Raw genomic sequence first — 20,539 nt, forward strand, 5'->3', positions numbered from 1 at the left:
TATTTTCATAATATAAAACAAACGTCGCAATTTTTAAGATATGTTGTAGAGTTAAATTTTAATATGTATTCTCTTTTTGAGAAAGCTTTTTCGAAGAAAAAAGTAAATAAAAATACTCAAGGGAAATAACTGAACGACTTACCAGTATTATTCGTACTACTCTGAAATGTGTTTTCTTTTAGCTGTTTATAAATAAATCACACAAGATGAAAATAATTCATCCGATGTCCTAAATTGCCACCGAAGTTTTCTTTTCAATCTCATCCACAAGTTTTCTATATTCTGTGTATGAATTCCATTGTCGTTTGGTTCTACAAAGTGGTCCCCATGTACAATAACTTCGTGGGTGTATGTACATCCTCCCAAGTTGCCGGTATTGGCATAGGATGCCCACCCGTCACTGATTATGTGGGTTCCTGGCAAAATCCACCGCTGTATCAATTCCGACAGTGTCCGCTCTGTTCGGTCGAGCACTTCTACAAGGAAACACTTCCCTTAGTCTCTTTCAACACCTCCGAAAACCCAGTGGCCAGGTCTCCACAGCCCACGGTGGTACTTTCGATGAAAGAACTTGCTTTCCTCTATTTCCACCACCAGTGGCTGTCCTTTACTGTCAACACCGCCAATTTCCACGGAGTTTTGCCGAAGCCATTCGTCACACACTTCGCGGCAGAAATTGCTCCAATCTACCACGCTAGTGTGGCAAACAGAACACTCATCTACAATATGTTTTTGCATTATATCTTTGCACCAGCAGTAGATAAGCAACACCAGATTGTAGAGTGGAATATGGCTCCTTTCAAAGAATGAACTGTAACGAACAGATTTCCTTTGTTTACAGTTTTTACAGTACCATTCTTTCCCATCAATTCTGTCACCACGTGCAACAAGTCCGCATGGTACTAGACAATCGTCGCAGGTAAACTTATTCCTAATAAGCCGACGGCGCGCACACCATTCCAACATTCTGTGTCTTGAATTGCTGCATAACTCAGTAATATTCCAATATTCTTCTAATATTAATTCACGAGTGAGTATTTCATTTTCAGGAACAATAAGTTGTTGTGCAGCCGGTCTTCCACGAGGCATTTTCGATCTCTCAGTCGGTACTATGATATTCAATCACGTGTGTGATTTATATATAAACAGTTAACTTCCATCAAATCACGTGTGTGATTTATTTATAAACAGAGTAGTTACTTCCCTTGAATATTTTTATTTACTTTTTTTTTACCTCCCTAAACTTGAAGATTACCTATATATATATATATATATATATATATATATATATATATATATGCAGTGGTTCATGCAGGCAAGGCGTGGATGCGATCCTCGATAGCGAAATTTCACTTAACAGTTCAAGAGCACTTTTCTCATAGTAAAACAATAGTTTTTCTACGAGTGACAGCAGTTATATTTGCTAGATGCCTTCGCTAAGCAGAATAATGTCTTTGCCATTTGACCCTTCTAACCTTTTCTAGGCCACCAAAAGCTAGAATAGAGATAACAGACCGTCAACGAAATTCATTGTTCTCAACAATATGTCTCTCCCAACTAGTTTTGGATAATTATAAAATCTAAAACACTGTAGGAAAAAAAGAGTTGGTAAAAAGATGACGCAGAGGCGACCACAGGCAGAATCCCGTTAGTGAGATAATTCAACTGAGAGAGGTTTACAGTGAGAATGTCAACTATGATACAGTATCTTATCACAACACCACTGCTTTTTAAATGTCAGGCACAATGAAGGTATCATTTTATCGGCTTCCTACACTTAACATTGACTCTACCTTCCTCTAATTCCTAGTTAGGCAGGTAGCAGTTGACCAAACATAAACAGCAACAACATACAAGAAAAGATAACTCTGTTGTTTTTATATAACACACACACCTGCCCGTCGTTGTGTGGCATATATTAAAGTAACGGTAAATAAATATTTCTTTACAACTTTAATCACTGTTCTTCTTCCATCTTGCACACTGGCAACCAACACCTTAACAACAACCATTACAAATTGGTGACCCTCGACTGCAACGTAGAACTAACCGTTATATAAATATATATATATATATATATATATATATATATATATATATATAGTCCCACTGAGAAGAGGTGGGGTCAGCCAAGGCAGCGGCCAAAGGCCCATGAGTTTAAGCAGTCCACAAACCGGACGAAGAAAAAAATACGTGGGTGTACCGTAAATAAATTTAAATGGCAAGAAAACGAAGTAATGGTGATGAAAGGTGTGATATATACATATTTACATACACATACATGCATGCAAACATACATACATACATACACAGACCGGCGTTGGTGATTGACGAGGTTGAAAAGCTGGTCAGTATTTAATCTCCCTAGGTAATGAAATCTGGAGACAAAATTCTCTCCTTACTAAAGGAAAAAAAAACTTAAATCATGTCAACATCCTTATAGACACATATACACACACTTAAATAAAAATACAAGCATGTATACAAATATATAAATGTATAGCTATATACATACGTAAATGTATGTATATATGTGTGTAGATTTATATATATTATACACACACACACACACACACAATGAACATGAAATTTTTTTAATAACAAATCATATGAAAAAAAAATCTTGCAAAAAAAGTAACAGAAGTTTCAAAGTGGCTGCTGTGGTAGAGGTGTCGTCATTGTCGTTGGAACTGGCTGTCTTGTAGTCAGTGGTTAGACCTTAAGGGGTCTGCCTATAAAAAGGTATACATAGAGGCGTCGAACAAGGACACTTACAACATAGAGATGGGGTTGCAATCATGATTAAAAATATTCAAATCGATATAATGAAAACCGGATGAGAATTTAAAAATTAAATTATTACAATATAAGAAGCCTGTGGGGTTTTATTTAACCTGCTGGTTCCTTTTAAATTTCCTTTTTTCCTTCCTTCCGCTTTGACCGACTACCCATTTATTCTCAACATCCTTATTACAGTCATCCGTATTTTCGTGATTACTCTTTGTATAAATGGAAGCAGAGAATATGGGACAATCTGCGTTCAGGTGCCACTTTCAACTCTCTCCTTGATCAAACTGATCAGTTTTCTAGGTGTCACGTACTTTCTGCTTGTGTAAGATTCTCAGGGGACTGGAGTGGTGCCCTGCCTGTAGCCAACATTGGTGGTCTACTCAATTTAGATGTGCTCCGCATCTCCATCAAACTCAGAGTGAGAGCCGACATATGTGGGGGACTAAGATGTCGCTGTGGTAGGCCCCTCGACTCCACAGGTCTTCATAGTCTGTCTTGTCGCTTAAATGCTGATCGTTTCGCTCGTTACACCGAGCTAAACTTAATCATTAAGCGGACCCTGGCTTGGGTTAATATCCCCCCGAGTTCTGGAGCCGGCGGGATTATCCAGAAGTGTTGGGAAGAGACTAGATGGTTTTAACCTTTGTCCCTGGGTAAGAGGTATGTGCCTCATTTGGAACACCCCAGTCTGTCATACTATTTCCCCTCCAACATCCTGGATGCTGCAATAAACGGGAGGATCACTGCTTCCGTAGCCGAACGGAACAAAATCCATAATTATCAGGACCTGTCAGTGAACTATCTTTTCCAGCCTGTGTTGTTTGAGATGTTTGAAGGGGCTGGGCCACTAACAGCAAAGTTCTTGTCATCGTTGGCGGCTCGCCTTACCGAGGTATCAGGTGATGCCCGTAACGGTGCTTGTCTTTTCCAACGCCTTAGCCTCGCCATCGCCCGTGGTAATGCTGCAAGTGTGTTGGCTTGCTTCAGTAGGTTTCGTTGAACCTTGTGGAATGCGATCAATTGAGGCACTTGGTGTTGAATTGATGCTTTTCTTTTTCTTGTTTTTCGTCTTTTTTTCTTTCCTTGTTCCTCTTTTTCCATTTTTATTTTTGGATATTGGATTTAACAGATACAGGTACAAATTAATTCTAAAGCTGATTATATTATATTCTATTCTGAATTTTAGTCTTAAAAGCAAATGCTAATCTACTTTAATACTATTCTGCTGTACCAAGTTACACTTAGCATGTTCGAAATGTCTAGTATTACAAATTTCCTACCCCGGTTCCGGTTCAAACTTAGTGATATTCTCAACATAAATTCCAAGCACTGTACCAGCTGTGTTAGTTCTTAGCCTTTACTTACACAGGTAATAACTAATAGAAAGTCTTCTGTCGAGTAAAAAATTCTTTAGCAAAAGTAGAAATAGTAGATAGCAATATAGCTCAAGGTCAACAAATTTCAAACAATATAATACAATCATATCCTCCCTCTAGAGAGTTCACAGTAAATGATGAAATACTGGAGTATTGAACTTAATTCAACGCGAATTCATGTGCATTTAGAGATTTGAGGAAGAATCGTTTTCCAATTTGCGGGTAGGGGTGTTAAGAAACTTCATTTTTAGTATTCCTTGATCTAAAAAAATCATTTCACTTCGAAGTTCATATCTTCTATACATCTCGCTACTGTAGATGTATAGTAATTTGTAAATATCAAGCTGAAGTGAAAGTCTAGTAAGCGGAATTGCTTTGATGAAAAAACGTTTCGAAAGCGAATGTGAATAAAAATCAAATAAAATTAGAAAAAATAAATCGTCAAGAGAAAGGTTGAAAGAAAGCTCGTTTTATTTTTATTTTTAAAAATATACTTTTAATATTTAAAATAATGTTGTGAATTACCTTCCTTGAAGAGTATCTTACAACAGTCGCACATAGTAACAATATGATATTGTCTAAAACTTTCTAGGAAATGTATCATATTGCCGTTTTTGTAGTGCTATAATTATTCTCGCCCTCTCTCTCTCTCCTTGACGAACCACAAGTACGGTTTCTGTTTAGCCAGATCACTGAAGCCATACATACATACATACATAGAGAACCTCTCTCTCACACACACACCAGCAACATTACTCTCTCTGTCTCTTCACACACACACTAACAAAAGAACTTCACATACACCACACTTTCTGTCTCGCACACCCCATCAAACACACACACACACTCTCTCACGCACACATACACACACACACGGCACGTCAACTTCAAAGGAACTTCCCTAATCCAATCATGCCCTCTCAGTCTCTTTCGTTTTTACCCCGACTGCAAGATCCCCTTTACCCCCACCCCAAATATATAAAAAAATAGAAATTTCTATTGCAAGCAACGATCTGCTTCAGAAACATAAACAAATACACGTGCATTTTTTTTGACAACTATGGTACTCATATCGTAATTTAGCCAATTTCATTTTATTAAAAAAAAATATTCATTTAACAAAGGAAAGGTCCTCAAAAGCAATGTTTTTCTACATAATTGTAATTTACATAATCAAAACGTATGAGGAAACAAAGTCTAGATGCGTGTAATATCCGTTCTCCTAGTTTTTCAAATCAAGTTCCAATGTAATCGCCATCTGCACTATCTGAAAGGAATTTGTAGAAAATTTCATGAAAAATTATCTATTTTGCAAAACGTCATGAAGAAACAAATTCGGCGGCACACTTCTCTTAAGAATATTCAAGCTACGGATTCCCGTTCTACTCAGTTTCCTGCAGATGACTCTTTGCAGATGTTCAAACTGAGCAACAACCCTTTCGGTCTAATCTGCCCTGGAGAGTCTGCGAAGGTAATGAGCATTGAGTTTGTAAAAAAATAAATAAATAAACGGACCTGCTGCATTTGATAAAATACAATTGTATTGAAAGCTAGAGGGAGAGCTCAAGTGGGTGGGTCTACCTAGGGAGATAGCAGCCAAATATCTTTAAAGCCACATTCTGCTGTGATAGACAAGATAAGATACATTAGATAATATGGTTCTGGATATATTATGTCTAAAAATAAGATATGAAGGCTGGATTATCGAGGTAGACCAAAGGAGTAATATAGACCAGCAACAACCGAAGAACGAAGGGGAATAACTTCGTTATGATTTCTAGTCACATGACTTGAATGAGTCCCAAGTTCTTTGGAATATCTAGTGATGTAGAGGCGTTCATTAAGCAACAAATGTTCTGTTTTATTATTATAAATGGTGACAGTGTATAAAGTATGAGTGGTATTTGTAACGGATCAAGGTATGGAAAATTATTCCTTCATTACTGAATGATATGTCAGATTTCTCTCCTCAGGTATGGGTATGTTGTTGTTAATGGTTCAGTATTTGCTAAACACCCATCACCAAGTATTAACCTAAAATCTTTTAAATTTAATTAATTGTATTGAACAAAAGTTTTAAAAAGTCAATTATACGTAACCATTCAACTGTAAATAAATTTAGAGTTATTTTAATATCAGTTGAAGTAACAACAACGTTACGTATATCCAGGCCAAAATGTAAACACTGTTCACATTAGAATTTTTATATTTTCGAGAAATACCACCAAGTGTATTGAGCATTGAGTTAATATTTCTTCATTTTCATTCTGTATACTATAATATATAATTATATAAGCTATAATTTAATATAATTATATAAGTTGATTCTAGGATATTTTTTAAATCGTATTAGAATTACCTCGTTAAAGAAAACTGAGTCTTAGGATCTGCTTTTATTACGTTTCTGGTAATAAAATTAATTTTTCTGTAAGTTTTACTTTAACAACTGTTTAATTACAGTGAGTACGATGAAGCCACTAGGTAAACTATCGACTTACTTGAAAGAACAGTTAAATCCATCTTATCAAATATTGTCTCTTAAAAAAGGAACATTGGACGATGTTAAAAAACGGGATGGTCAATGGCTTTTATCATCTTTGATATGCTCGAACAGGGCTGATTTGGGTCTACAACAACAATAGAAAGGGGTTGACCATCTCACCCTATGTTCAGAAGTAAAGTAGTGGGTTAATTTACAATATATATATTTTTCGATTACTTCCAATTAAGCGGATTATTACATTTTAATTATATTTACCATTGTTTAAATTATAAATATATATTTCCGTTGCACAAAGGTTGAAGCTAAAGTTGATATGTCAAGAAGTTTAGAGCAGGAAGGACATCCGACTATAGAAAGATTGGTAAATTGCATGGTATTTGATTCCACGCAAAAAAATCCGAGTTTTTTTTCTTAGTGAACATCGTGCGGGTAAAAGGATCAAATAATACCGTAAGGGCAAAGGTGAAAATGATGCATGATATTTTTCCCTTTTACAACTCATCTCTTCGAATTCCTGTGATTGTATTCCATAGAAACTTCATGCAACGTTCATCTCAGTTTAGCAGGAGAAAACGGGAAATATTAAGCGCATTGTTATTACTATCTTATTGTTTAGCCCTAGGTCAGCTTCATCTAACAGACTTGTGATTAAACATATTTCCTGTGACCACGTCTATTTTTCAACCATAGTGTATCTAGGACTACACTATTAGATATATTTTCCTTTTTCTTTTAAAACTGTAGGTTGTGGTTTGAAGGGGACTTTGGTTGCTATTTCTAGCAGGTCAAACGAAAATGCAGAAGCTCTTTGTTGGATTGAGTGATTACTATGATGTTTGTTATTTTAAAGAGTTAAAAATTGTTTCTGGTAGGTATGGGTGGTGGTGAGTTAATAGTGAAGTGATAGAATGGCAGACAAATGATCAAATATTTCTTAAGTAAGGTTTCAGTGTTACATTCAAGTTTTAAGAAATTTGGTTAATCTTTATTTCCTTCTGGGTATTGATGAAATAACTGAATATCAATAATATATTGGAATTAAAGGTCAAAATTTGGAGATTTTTTTTTTACTGATATCTCTGAGGAGAATTGTAAAGGAACAAGGTGACATATCAGTGCTATGCTTAAGCAGATAAAATTTTAAGCTTTTAGGGAAGGCAAAATAATTTGTTGTAATATATTTGTACATTTGTCAAGAGGATTTGCACTATATACAAAGTGAAGCAGTACTATTTTAAAATTAAATTATATCATTCTTTTAGTTTACACTGAACTTACTATGACACAAAGGCATTCACCATTCCATTTGCTATAATCAAATGAAATATCTAATTGATTCCACTCTTCAGAAAACCACTTTATTTTCTTATTATTTCAACTATATCTGCATAAAATAACAATATTCAACATTAATGCAACTTTACATGAAACAATCAATTTTATTTTTGATAACAATTCTCCTTAGGCTATCAGTTTTATGCTTTTCTTCATTTCGCAATGGCGTATATCAATAAATTATCTTGGATGGTATTGATTTCTCACAAAGATACAAGTTCTAGTATTCACAGAGTTGAGAGAGTTGAAATAGTATGTTGCTTGTGATATGCATTTGCTTATATTGATTTTTGAACCAGCATGGAACTATAATAACTTGCTTTCAATAAGAATAAATCCAGTAAGGATTCCTTCTTGGAATCAGACTTGTACTGAGATGGGCTATCATCAGAGCATTTTTGTTTTTATGTTCGTTTTTCCATGTTAGCATGGGTTAGATGAATATGTTAGTAAGGCATTATTTTATAGTTGGATGTCCTTGTTGCCAACCCTTACCTGTTTTTCTAGTAAGGAATCTTTTATTCCTATACAGCTTCCAAGGTAAGAAGTGATCAGACTTGTTGACAGGATAACTGGCAACACTATCACTTGTAGGTTGTACATTAGAATGCAAATGTAGACAAACAGGTCCACATGTGACACACATACATATTCACATACTCTCTCTCTCTCTCTCTCTCTCTCTCTCTCTCTCTCTCTCTCTCTCTCTCTCTATATATATATATATATATATATATATATATATATATATATATATGTATATATATACACACACACATACATACATACACACATATATGCATATATGTGTGTGTATACACACACACACACATATATATATATATATGCAGCATCATCATCATTTGATGTCCGTTTTCTATGCTGGTATGGGTTGGACAGTTTTTTAGGAGCTGCACCAGGTTCCATTGTCTGTTTTGGCTTGTTTTCTACAGCTGGATGCCCCTCCTAGCACAAACCACTTTACAAAGTCTACTGAATGCTTTTTACGTGGCACCAGCACCAACATGGTTGCCAAGTACCTTGCAAGACAAAACTCCCTAATTAAGAGGGGGTGAGTAGTATTAATGGGGTGTGGCTTTGTGTTAGTTGAGAGATTATAGGTATAGATGGACAGATATAAGTGTCTTGTTGTAGAATAGAAACAGGATACCCCTGTTGGAAAAGAAGGGAGAGTTACAGAGTAAAATAAAGAGAGCGATAGTGAAAGACGATGGCAAAGATGTGTCAGGACATACCCTTGAGGGACATTTGGGGTAATGTGAATAGGTGAGGTGATATAGAGGCTTGGGCTGGCTGAGTGGGCAGAATAAGTGACTGTAGCAAATGATGGAGAACAGCAGAGGGGGAGAGAAAGTACAGAAAAGAGGTGATTGGTGGAGACAGCATGTGGGGGAAAAACAGACACACACACACACACACACACACACACACACACACACACACACACACACACAAACAAAATCTTATTTCAATTTCTGCCTACCAGATCCACTCACAAGACTTTGGTCAGCCTGGGGCTACAGTAGAAGCACTTACCAAGGTGCCATGCACTGGGACTGAACCTAAAACCACATAGTTAGATAGTGAACTTCTTAACCACACAATCATGTCTATGTCTTAGCCTTTCAGGTACCTTTATTTGTAAGGTATAATTTCAAAAATGGTTCTAATTTTATTTATTAGAATACTTAAGACATTTATTTAGGTATTTCCTTAAAAACAGTAGCTTTATTCCAAATTAATAAATAATAGGAAGGCATTAGTCAATTTATATCTTGGAGATTATTAATGGGAATAAATCCTGAGATGAATATAGAATATATATGCCATGATTATAGATAAAAATATCTTTAAAATTTATGATAATCTTGATTGAAGTAGTGGCTAATAGTTTTTGGTGAAAGTGAATAGCTCTCTTTAGTTGACTAAGTTTTGCTGATAAGTGTAAAAGGAAACAGGAACTGAGGATACTTTGCATAAAGTTGTTCCACTTGTAATGGAGATGTTACAGGTAGATTTTTCTAGCAAACTGAATCTTGGTCTAATTTCAATCCACAGAAATTCATTGGTTTGGAGCAGTGGTTCTCAACTGGGGTCTACATGGCCCTTATGGGGTCCACTTAAGACTTTTGCAGTTAAAATTTATGTGCAATAAATCTTTTATACTTTTACAATACAAGAAATATTTCAATAATTTTTATTATACAATTCCTAATAATATTCAATTATAAAAATATTAGGGGACTTTTTAAAACTTCAAATGTCTATGGAGGTCCAGTTGAGTAAAACAAGGATCAAAGGGATCCATGGATAAAAAAATGATTGAGAATCATTGCTTTAGAGCAGGGCTGTCCAACCTGAGGCCCATGGGCCACATGCAGCCCACAGACTTTTGTCTTGCGGCCCACTTGATACTTTCTTGAAATGGGTTTATTTAAACAAACATTTAAAAAATTTTATCAAAAATTAAAGATTGTAATGAAAAGTGGCAATAAAGCAATAGTCTACAATATTATAATTTTAAACAAACAAAAAGTATGAAAAATTCTTGATTCTGTAATTTGCTTATTTGACTATCAGTATATAAAGTTTACAAGCAGCCCCCAAAAAACTTTCTGTGATTAAAGTGGCCTACAATATAATTCGAGTTGGTCAGGCCTGGTTTAGAGGGTTGGTATCCATGACAATGCTGAATGCATTTGATCAACTGATTGAGTATCCTGAAGTAAAGGACAAGTCAAAAATGGGGAATGGAATCCTATCTCTGTAACTTGTGTAAAATACGGGCAAAACGAAAGCCTATGCAAGTCAGTATGTAAAATCATACAAGTATTTTAATGAATGTTTAAACCAGTGATTCTGAACCATTTTTTACTTATGGACCCCTTCAATTCCTATTTTACTCTACTTGACCCCATAGACATTTAATGTTTAAAAGAGTCCCACAATATTTTTACAATTAAATATTATTAGGAATTATATAAAAAAAATTGTTGAAATACTTCCTGCATTGTAGAAGTGTAACCAATTTATTGCACATAAATTTTAACAGCAAATATCTTACATGGACCCCCAAGGGTCATGTGGACCCCAGTTGAGAACCACTGGTTTAAATGAACACTGTGTAACTGATTTAATTAACTTTGTTTTTTAATCTGGTTTGCAAGATTCTTTATATGAATTCATGTGTCAGCAGGTTTTGGGGTTTCACAATATGCCATAAAGCTAAACCCTTTATGGATGGGAAACCCAGGGTAATCTCATAAACTGACTTCCCTATTAAAATATATATATATATATATATATATATATATATATATATACCTACATAACAGCCTACTAGCAAATGTACGTATGTATATTCTGTGGGTATTGGGGTATCACTACCTCCTATGTATATTTCCTCATAAATGAAACTTGCCCTATACTAAATAGTATGGGGCAAGTTTCATTTATGAGGATGTACTCCTGTATTTGTCTGAGTAATAGGTCCATCAGGTGCTTGGATAAATGCATAGATAGATACATAGGTAATATGGACAGACAAGACACACACACATACACAAAAGGAGTTGGAAGTACATGATCATATATACACACACTCCACACACATGCATACACACAAAGACACATATGGAGACACATCCATACATAACAGATGCACTTACATAGTCACTCAAACCCATACACATAGACACATTCACACACAAGGAGGCATGTATACACATAAATACAAACATGCACACACAAACACATGAATATGCAGAATACATACATACATACACATACATATGTACACATACGCATACATATATGCATACACACACACACACACACACACACACACACATATATATATATATATATATATATATATATATATATATATTTATATACACAAGCAAGCAAAAAAGAATGCAGCTCTAATAACAGAGTCAGCATCCAACAAAAATTTTGGAAGGAAAAATATAAATAATAAATGAGTGGAAATCGAACCGGTGAGTGGGTTAGATAAGGCATTAAGACAATATGATTCTTTCCAGATACATGAATTAATAAAGATATAAGTTGATGTAATATATTCAGATTTAAAATAATTAAAAAGCAGGAAATATGACTAAATATTGGAAAGTTAAGAATCCTGACTAAAGAAAAAAAAATTTTAACCCTTTTTTTTTTTTATCTACAGTACCTTGCTTAAAGATTGATTCTCAGGGAAGCTACTACAAGAGCTCTAGCTATGGATTTACCATCTAGTTGCGATGACAGTAAAGACTTCAAGTCTAAAAGCAAAGACAGTGAAGCTGACACCACTTGTATAACTTCAGATGACAAGGATGATGCCATTTCCATGAGTGCAGATGGTGAGGCTGGCACTGTTTCCACCAGAACAGATGATGAAGAGGTAATGAGAACTGTCCTTTTTATTGCCCTTACTGCTAGTACTAAATTTGGTTTTGTTATTGATGATGATGATGATAACGATGATGATACTTGAGTAGTGTGGTTAAGAAGTTTGCTTCCCAACCACATGGTTCCAGGTTCAGTTCCACTGTGTGGCACCTTGGGCAAGTGTCTTCTACTGTAGCCTTGGGCCAACCAAAGCCTTGTGAGTGGATTTGGTAGACAGAAACTGAAAGAAGTCCGTCATATATATATATATATATATATATATATATATATATATATATAGCTATGTCTGTGTGTGTCTGTATTCCCCATCCCCTCACTGCTTGGCAACCAGTGTTGGTGTGTTTATGCCCCTGTAAATTAGCGGTTCAGCAAAAGAGACCGATAGAATAAGTACTAGGCTTAAAAAATAAGTCCTGGGGTCAATTTGTTCGACTAAAATCCTTCAAGGCAGTGCCCCAGCATGGCTGCAGTCAAATGGCAAACAAATGTGTGTGTGTGTGTGTGTTTGTGTCTCCAAGTCTTGACATTGTGTGAACGAGTTACTCATTTCCAATATTCTGTGAAAACATTCTGGGCATGGGGAAATATTATGTTGTTTGGAAACAGGTGAGGGTTGATGATAGGTAGGGCATCTGTCCATAGAAAATCTCCCTTACACTCTGTCTGATCCATGTAAGCATGTACAGTGATGTCAATTAAGTGGCATCTTATAATTTAATAAGCGTGAGACAAAGAGGGGTCACCATCTTGTATGTAATGACAAAAAAATAAGAATTTGCAAAACGTTTGTAATAAGTCATAACATATTTATTACTGGAGGTAATGCGTTAACATATAAGTTTAATTGAAGGAAAGCTTGTAACATCAAATGAGCATATTCTTTTGTAACCACATGATGTCTCCATGTAAATGAGGTGAATGTACATGCATGCGGGTATGTATGCAAGTGGCCTGACTCAATGCTTGTCTAAGAATTGGCAGGCATTTGTGACCCTCTAACACATTAGTATCTTTTGTTTTAGCAAAGTATACTGGCTAAATATTGTCATGCATCTTGCTTAAGGTTTTAATATACAGACTGTGGATAATAAAAAATAGACAACTTGTTTGGAATGCTACAATGTTGCTAAAAGAAACAGTAGGTACAGTGAAAAGCTTCTTAGAATTAAAAGAGTAAGAGGAAGAGTTCAGATGTATCAGATTTCTGTGTAGAAAGTGGAAACTACTGAGTTGGGGAGAAGCTTGGATAAGAGGTTCTTCTTGATAAAAATCATTATGTATTTCTTCTAAATTTCCCTGAGTAGATGCTTGTGATTATAGATATACTGCTGACTATAGTTGCACAGTATGTAATGTAGAGTAGAAAAATTTATGTGAAAGCTTGGGCAAGTCTTTCTACGACTTTATCTTCAGAATGACTAATACCCTTATAGTGAAATTTAGTTGACACAGATTATGTAGAAGCCAATTGGATGTGTGCATCTCTTTCTGTGTGTATATATATATATATATATATATATATATATATATATATATATAAGTCAGTAAATAGTGGGGTTGTGTTAACCGCACGTGGAGAAATAATAGGAAAATGAAAAAAAGCCAGAATGCTGAACTGGAAGCATATTTTAATAAAGATTTTTTCTAACCGGTTTTCATTGCGAAAAAGCAAATTATCAAGAAGAAGGAGAATGAAAATATATATATATATGGGAGGATTTACGAAAAAAACAACAGAGAAAACAGGTGGTGTAAACAACAAATGGATGTATTAGTTTAACGCTCGGGCATAGAGAAAGTCTTTGACGTTTCGAGCTACGCTCTTCAACTGAAAGGAACATAGAAAGAAACAAGGAGAAAAAAAAATATCATGGCGAATATATATACCAGCATCATAATTTAATGTCTGTTTATCATGCTAGCATGGGTAGGATGGTTTGACAGCAATTGGCAACTCAGAAGACTGTAGTAAGCTCTACTGTCGGTTTGGCATGGTTTTCTATGGCTGGATGCCCGTCTTAATGCCAATTACTTTACAGACTGTATTGGGTGCTTTTTACATGGCACCAGCAGTAGTGAGGTCATCATGTAACTTGCAGGACAAGACCCCTTAATTGAGTGGGGAATAATATTGAGGGACAGAGAGTGTGTTTTGCATTAACAGAAAAACATGGCTACCTGAAATAGAAAGAGAGAAAGAGAAAGTAGAAAAAGAGGGTGAAGGTGTGATGGGGAGAGGGCAAGGTGTGTTTGTAACCACATGTGGATTGTTGGCGATTTTTTTCCTCTGTCTTTTTTTTCACTTGGACCTTCCTCTGTCACCTGTTTCTGAAGAAGTGCTCTGCTCGAAACGTAAATCTACCTTTCTTTCCTTCCCTAAGCGTCTGCTAATACTTTGCATGTACCACATCTTCGCATTGTTGTTTTTTTTTGTTGTGTTTTTTCTTTTTTTTTGGGGGATTAATTTTATATATATATATATATACACACATACATACATACATACACACATAGGTACGTATGTACGTATGTACATATGTGTGAGTACATCAATGAAGGATGGTAAACTCAGTGTACTGAATGTTGTGGTATCTCGTTACATCCTGGTTATATCCCATTACATCCAGGTCAACGTTTTCCTTATAAGGGTCATAACAAGAATAGCAGGGCAAAATACTAGGGCTGATATAAGAGCCCCAAACCTTTTATGACTGCTCATACATGGCCACAGTTTTGTGACTGATGCAAAAAATAAAAAAAGAATAGATTTGTTTTACCAATTTTGATTTAATTGCAGACAATATCTGAAGATCATTTGGAAGCTGTTGAGGTCACAGAATTAATTGAAGACCAGCTTGATTCTTCTGAATGTAAGTAACTTTATAAGTTTCAGGCATGCAACTATATAAATATACAGACTCATATCCATATGTATTCAGACTCATATTTAAATATACTGATCATGTTCATTTGTATTTAGTGCTGAAGCACCACAGGAGCCATTTCTTAAGATGGAGATCAAACCAATAAGTTTCACTGTTATTTAACAATTCATTTGCCCATCAGTTCCTCCCAAACTGCTGATGATACTAACTGAAGCTACTTGATAAGGTTTAAACAAGTATGTACCTCGGCACACAAATTCATTGCCATGGCTTGGAACAAGACTGCTTTCAGGCCCTGAGAAGATGTGTTAGTAATGGTGGTGGTGGGGATTCTTTAAAGTTTGAAAACTTAAAGTTTATTTGCACTTTATATTTTCAAGTATATTCACTAAAGATAGTAATCCTCATCATTATCATTTAACATCTGTATTCCATGCTAGCATAGAAGGACAGCTTGACAGAATTTGATGAGTTAGAGAACTGTGTTAGACTCTGCTTTGGCAAGGTTTCTTTGACTGGATGCCCTTCCTAATACCAACCACTTTACATAATGTACTGGTGCTTTTTTGTGGCACCAGCACTAGTGAGGTCACCAAGTAACTTGCAAGGCTAGATCCCTTAATAAAGTTGGGGTGTAGTATTAAGTGAGGTGGCTTTGTGCCAGGTGTTGAGAAGCTAAAATATAATAGAGAGACAGGGACAAGTGTTTTGTTGCAGAGGAGATACATGGCTGTTCCAACAGAAAAGGGAGAAAGGATGGTAGAGATGAGGTATCAGGGCATACCCTGAAGATACAAGAGGGTGGATAAAGAGGGATTAGGTACTGAGAATTGAAAATCGCTGAGAGGGTAGGTTCATGTGAATGTGAAAGGAGAGTGACAGATGGTAGAGATGAGGATAGAAGTGAATGCAGTGAATGGTGAACATGGATGAAGGTATGGACAATGGTGAATCTCAGTTTGGGAAATGTAAGTAAAATGTAAGTGGGTTGGAAGGAGGAAATTATTGGGGTAATACATAAAAAGAGTGTGTGTAGAAAGCAGATATAATCATTGATAGATGAGATATAAGGAAATGATGTGAGGTGTGGGAGAGGGAATGAGGTCAGAGGCACATAAGGGTGGATATATGCTCATGGCTGCAACATTGTTTCATTGATAAAAATTCTTGATGTTAATAATAAGCTTATTGTATACAGTGCTCAGGTACACTGCAACTCATCAGAAAAGGTTAAATGAGGGTAGGGGACAGAAAGCATGCTTATAAGTCAGATAATAAAAGGCAGCAATGAAGTACATGCACTGCACACAAATAAAACGAAAGATAGTCATAAAGAGAAAGGGTTGCAAAGACACATCAGGAGAAATATTGGTGAACTTCAGGAAGCATGGAATGTTTGATGGATGCAGTGTTCTGACAGCTAGCAGCTGATGGAGGTACTTTATTCCATGCTTTGACAATTCTGCACATGAAAAATGTTTCTGAAAGTCATAGGTGTTGTGCTGTTTTTTCCTTTTATCTTATATGCATGTCCATGAATGGTAGTAGTATTGAATTGATAAAAAAGACAGTGGCCAAAGTTGTCAGAAAGATGGTGGATAATCTTGTGAGCTTCTATCAAGTCAGCTGCTGGATGTTGAAACTTTGAGAAGCAATACATTCAAGATATGGTAAGTAACTGACAGAGGGTACTTGTCTGGATAGCTTCCAGTAGATCAATATTCTGGACAAGATGGGGCTTCCAGACTGGTGAGGCAGACTATGAGTGAGTACATACTACAGTATTTATACTACAGCCATTTATAACTTTAAATGAATAGCTGGTGAACAGCAGACAAAGATCTTTCTAAGTGATTCTAAGACACCTTCAACCTTTTTGATGGCCTTTTAACTCTTTGAACTCATGGGCATGCTTTTGCAAATGTGATTATGTGTGACTAAACCCTGAGAAGACACAAAAGTGGGTCGCCATATGGTTTTATGTTTATGGCTGAAAATTAGTTAACCCAAAATCATGTGGTTGCCTGTTTTTGTATCTTCCATGAGTTACAATTAAATAACATAACACCTGCTAAAGCATACTTGTGGGCTCAAAGCATTCAACTTCAAAATTAGACATATTTTTGGTGATACTTTAGATGGACTGTTTATAAAATGTTGAGTTATTCTGATCATTCCAAAGTTTTATGCTTGAGGTCTGTGGTTGTCACTCTCATTCTTGTGGAAGACAATTTCATCTTTGTATTCTAATCTGTCAAACTATTCATTATCATCTGTTGACACATCTTTCAATCATTACCTCTAACCTGCTCAGCTGCCAAGCAAGTGGAACAGATGAAATGAGGTTTGCTTCAGGCAGTGCTGGAATATTGACAAATTCTTGATTCTTCAGTTAAGTCATTATCACTCATTTGACCATCCAGTTATGTAGCAGTAAACAGAGATAATAATAGAAGATTTGTGGGAACACTTACTGATTTCATTTAAAATGATGCTGGTAAAATCTCTCTAATTAGCTGTTAGGTGTTGCTGTTATCATTCAGCAGACCTATAACCAAATGTAGTCTATCCTAAACTACCCTGTCTTTTCAGGTATAGTTTTCCTGAGAATACATTATTAAAAATGTGCTTTCTTTTTAAAGATGGTGATGGGTTGTTATTTCTAGCAATTCAAGTGATGACATAGAGACTCCTTCATTGGCCTGCTGTTATTGTTATCAACATGGGTGGTGTTTCCGTTGTTACTTTTGGTCATGCTCACAAAAGTAGTTTTTCTGTTGATTCATGATTTTTGTTCTTGTTTATTGCAGATATCTCAGAAGAACATGTCCAAAAACTGAGCCATGATTTAATGGATCTTTTCCTACCAAACTTGGAATTGGCCAAAAAATCTCTTCATGAATTGACGTAAGTTGGTTGTTGGTTTATAATTGTTTCTTAGAAGAAAATGTTTGAGAAGTTTTTTTCTTTTTGATGAGAAATATCAATGTATCAGGCACAGGAGTGGCTGTGTGGTAAGAAGCTTGCTTCCAAACCATGTGGTTCCAGGTTCAGCTCCATTGCATGGCACCTTGGGCAAGTGTCTTCTACTACCAATGTCTTGTGAGTGAATTTGGTAGTTGGAAACTGAAAGCAGCCCATTGTATAAGTATATGTGTGTGTGTGTGTTTGTTTGTCTCCCCATCACTGTTTGACAATTGGTGTTGGTGTGTTTACGTCTCTAACTTAGCAGTTCAGCAAAAGTGATGGATAGAATAAGTACCAGGCTTAATAAAAAGTAGGAATAAAAAACTGGAGTTGATTCATTCGAATAAAATTCTTCTAGGTGGTACCCAGCATGGCTGCAGTCTAATGACTGAAACAAGTAAAAGAATATCTAGTTGAATGAGAAATATCAATATATCTAACTGAATACAAACAGTGAAGATATATTGACTGTTTTTATAACATTCTTTCATCTCACTATATATCTTCATTTCTCTCCAGTGAAGGCTTCTGTTCAAAACACTTCTTCCTCACAGTATAAAACATATATTTCACAGTTTAAATTATTTCTATTACTTTTTACTGATGCATAACATCACTAGTTTCCAAGGATTCCACTGTTTCTGCTTTAACTCAATAAATATATTGAAAAGGTGATTTCTTCTTTTTCTTACTGAATATAACAATCATCATTTCGGGAGAAATGGTTTTTGGAAATTTACATTTGCTCGTCACTTTTCAATGTGTAAAATACTGGCAATACTAATGAAATGGTTTCCTTATTGTCTTCATTTCACGTTTACATCCCTTCTCTCTCTCTCTGTGCCTTTCTTTCCTTCTTTCCCATCTACTTATTTGCCTGCCTGCCTGTGTTTGTATGCTGAGAGCCAAGTAATTAACCCAATGTTTGTTTACTTTTTAACATACGTCATTGTTTGTAAGGAAAACTTGTTTCCTTGTCTCTATTAAAAAAATATTAGTTTTTACTTCTATTTAGTGAAAGTAGTAAGGAATAACAAAAACACTAGAGTTAGCCTAATAGAAAGAATTTTAGAATTTATGTTCACTAGTCTAATGTTTGTAAATTATTTCCAGGCAAAACCAGAAAATTCTTATAGAGACTGTTCAGCAAGAGAATGCCAAGTTTGATGAGTGTTCATCAAGAGAAAAGCTGGCTGAAATTGTAAGTTATACTTTATCTAACTGAGTCGCTCTCTCTCTCATCACACAATAACAAAAAGGCTAATATCTTATTAGTTCATACAAGTATCCATACATACATACACATACACATAATCAAACACACACGCACACATACATGCACACACATTAGTACATGCATGTATACAATGGGCATCTTACCGTTTTCATTTATCAAATCCACTCATAAGTTTCAGTTCAACCCTGGGCTATATGAGCAGACTCCTGCCCAATGTACTGTGCGATGGGCTTGAATCTCAAGACCACATGGTTGGGAAGCAAGCTTCTTAACCACACAGTCGTGCCAATGCCTGTAAAAACACATGTAAAATATTTTTACTTGCATAAAATTTCAGTAGCTAACTGTGCACTGATGCAACTTATGTTTTTTTACTTGTAGCTGTCTAATGCAAAGATCTACCATAGCAAATTGTTATCAATAAAGAAGCAGATGTTTTTACTTCAAGACAAATCGGTGAAGCTGAAAGTACGTTGACTTCTATTTTATAACATTCCTTTTCTTTATTAGCGTAAGCTAACCTTCATTGGGTTGCACTGGAAAAAAATAATTTTTGTTGATGTAAATATTGTTATTGTTGAGAATGGTATGTGTGATGGTGAGGATCTAATTTGCAGTGTGATGTGGTGGTAGTGGTTGTGGTGGTTTTGGTAGAGTTGTATGATGGTAGCATACTGTAGTAGTGGTAAAGTGGTGTGGCAGTGCTAGTAGTATATTGGTGGTAGTAGAGTGGTGTGATGGTGTTGGCAGAATGGTGAGAATATAACTATTGTAGTAGTGACATATTAGTAGTTGGATTATAATAATAGTAGTAGTGGTAGAAATGCTGGATTATGGTGGTGGAGGTGTGATAATGGACGTAAGTTGAAGGCAAGGAATTGATGATGATGATAATGGGGATGTTAATATTAATGATGGTTGTAGTTGGTACTGGTCTGATGGATATTGGTTTCAAATTTTGGCACAAGGCCAGTAATTTTTGGGGAAGGGGTAAGTTGATTACATTGACTCC

At 35.6% G+C, this 20,539-nt stretch overlaps 1 protein-coding gene across 4 annotated transcripts in view; it reads left to right on the forward strand.

Moving 5' to 3' along the window:
* The first annotated feature begins 5,940 nt into the window (after nucleotides 1-5,940).
* LOC106874297 (biogenesis of lysosome-related organelles complex 1 subunit 6) overlaps nucleotides 5,941-20,539 on the forward strand; it is a 32,741-nt gene continuing 18,142 nt past the window's right edge. For 3 of the 4 annotated variants that reach the window (XM_089357430.1, XM_089357429.1, XM_089357431.1), the window contains exons 1-6: nucleotides 5,941-6,085; nucleotides 12,215-12,430; nucleotides 15,236-15,308; nucleotides 18,134-18,230; nucleotides 19,404-19,491; nucleotides 19,909-19,995. In XM_089357430.1, the coding sequence (XP_089213556.1) occupies nucleotides 12,266-12,430; nucleotides 15,236-15,308; nucleotides 18,134-18,230; nucleotides 19,404-19,491; nucleotides 19,909-19,995 (510 nt within the window). In that variant the 5' untranslated portion in view covers nucleotides 5,941-6,085; nucleotides 12,215-12,265. Of the gene's footprint in view, nucleotides 6,086-6,115; nucleotides 6,140-12,214; nucleotides 12,431-15,235; nucleotides 15,309-18,133; nucleotides 18,231-19,403; nucleotides 19,492-19,908; nucleotides 19,996-20,539 lie in introns of those variants that run through there. The other variant, XM_052970623.2, reaches the window with a different exon arrangement.

Source organism: Octopus bimaculoides, chromosome 9, assembly GCF_046866305.1.
Source record: "Octopus bimaculoides isolate indiv1 chromosome 9, ASM4686630v1, whole genome shotgun sequence".
Lineage (NCBI taxonomy): Eukaryota > Metazoa > Mollusca > Cephalopoda > Octopoda > Octopodidae > Octopus > Octopus bimaculoides.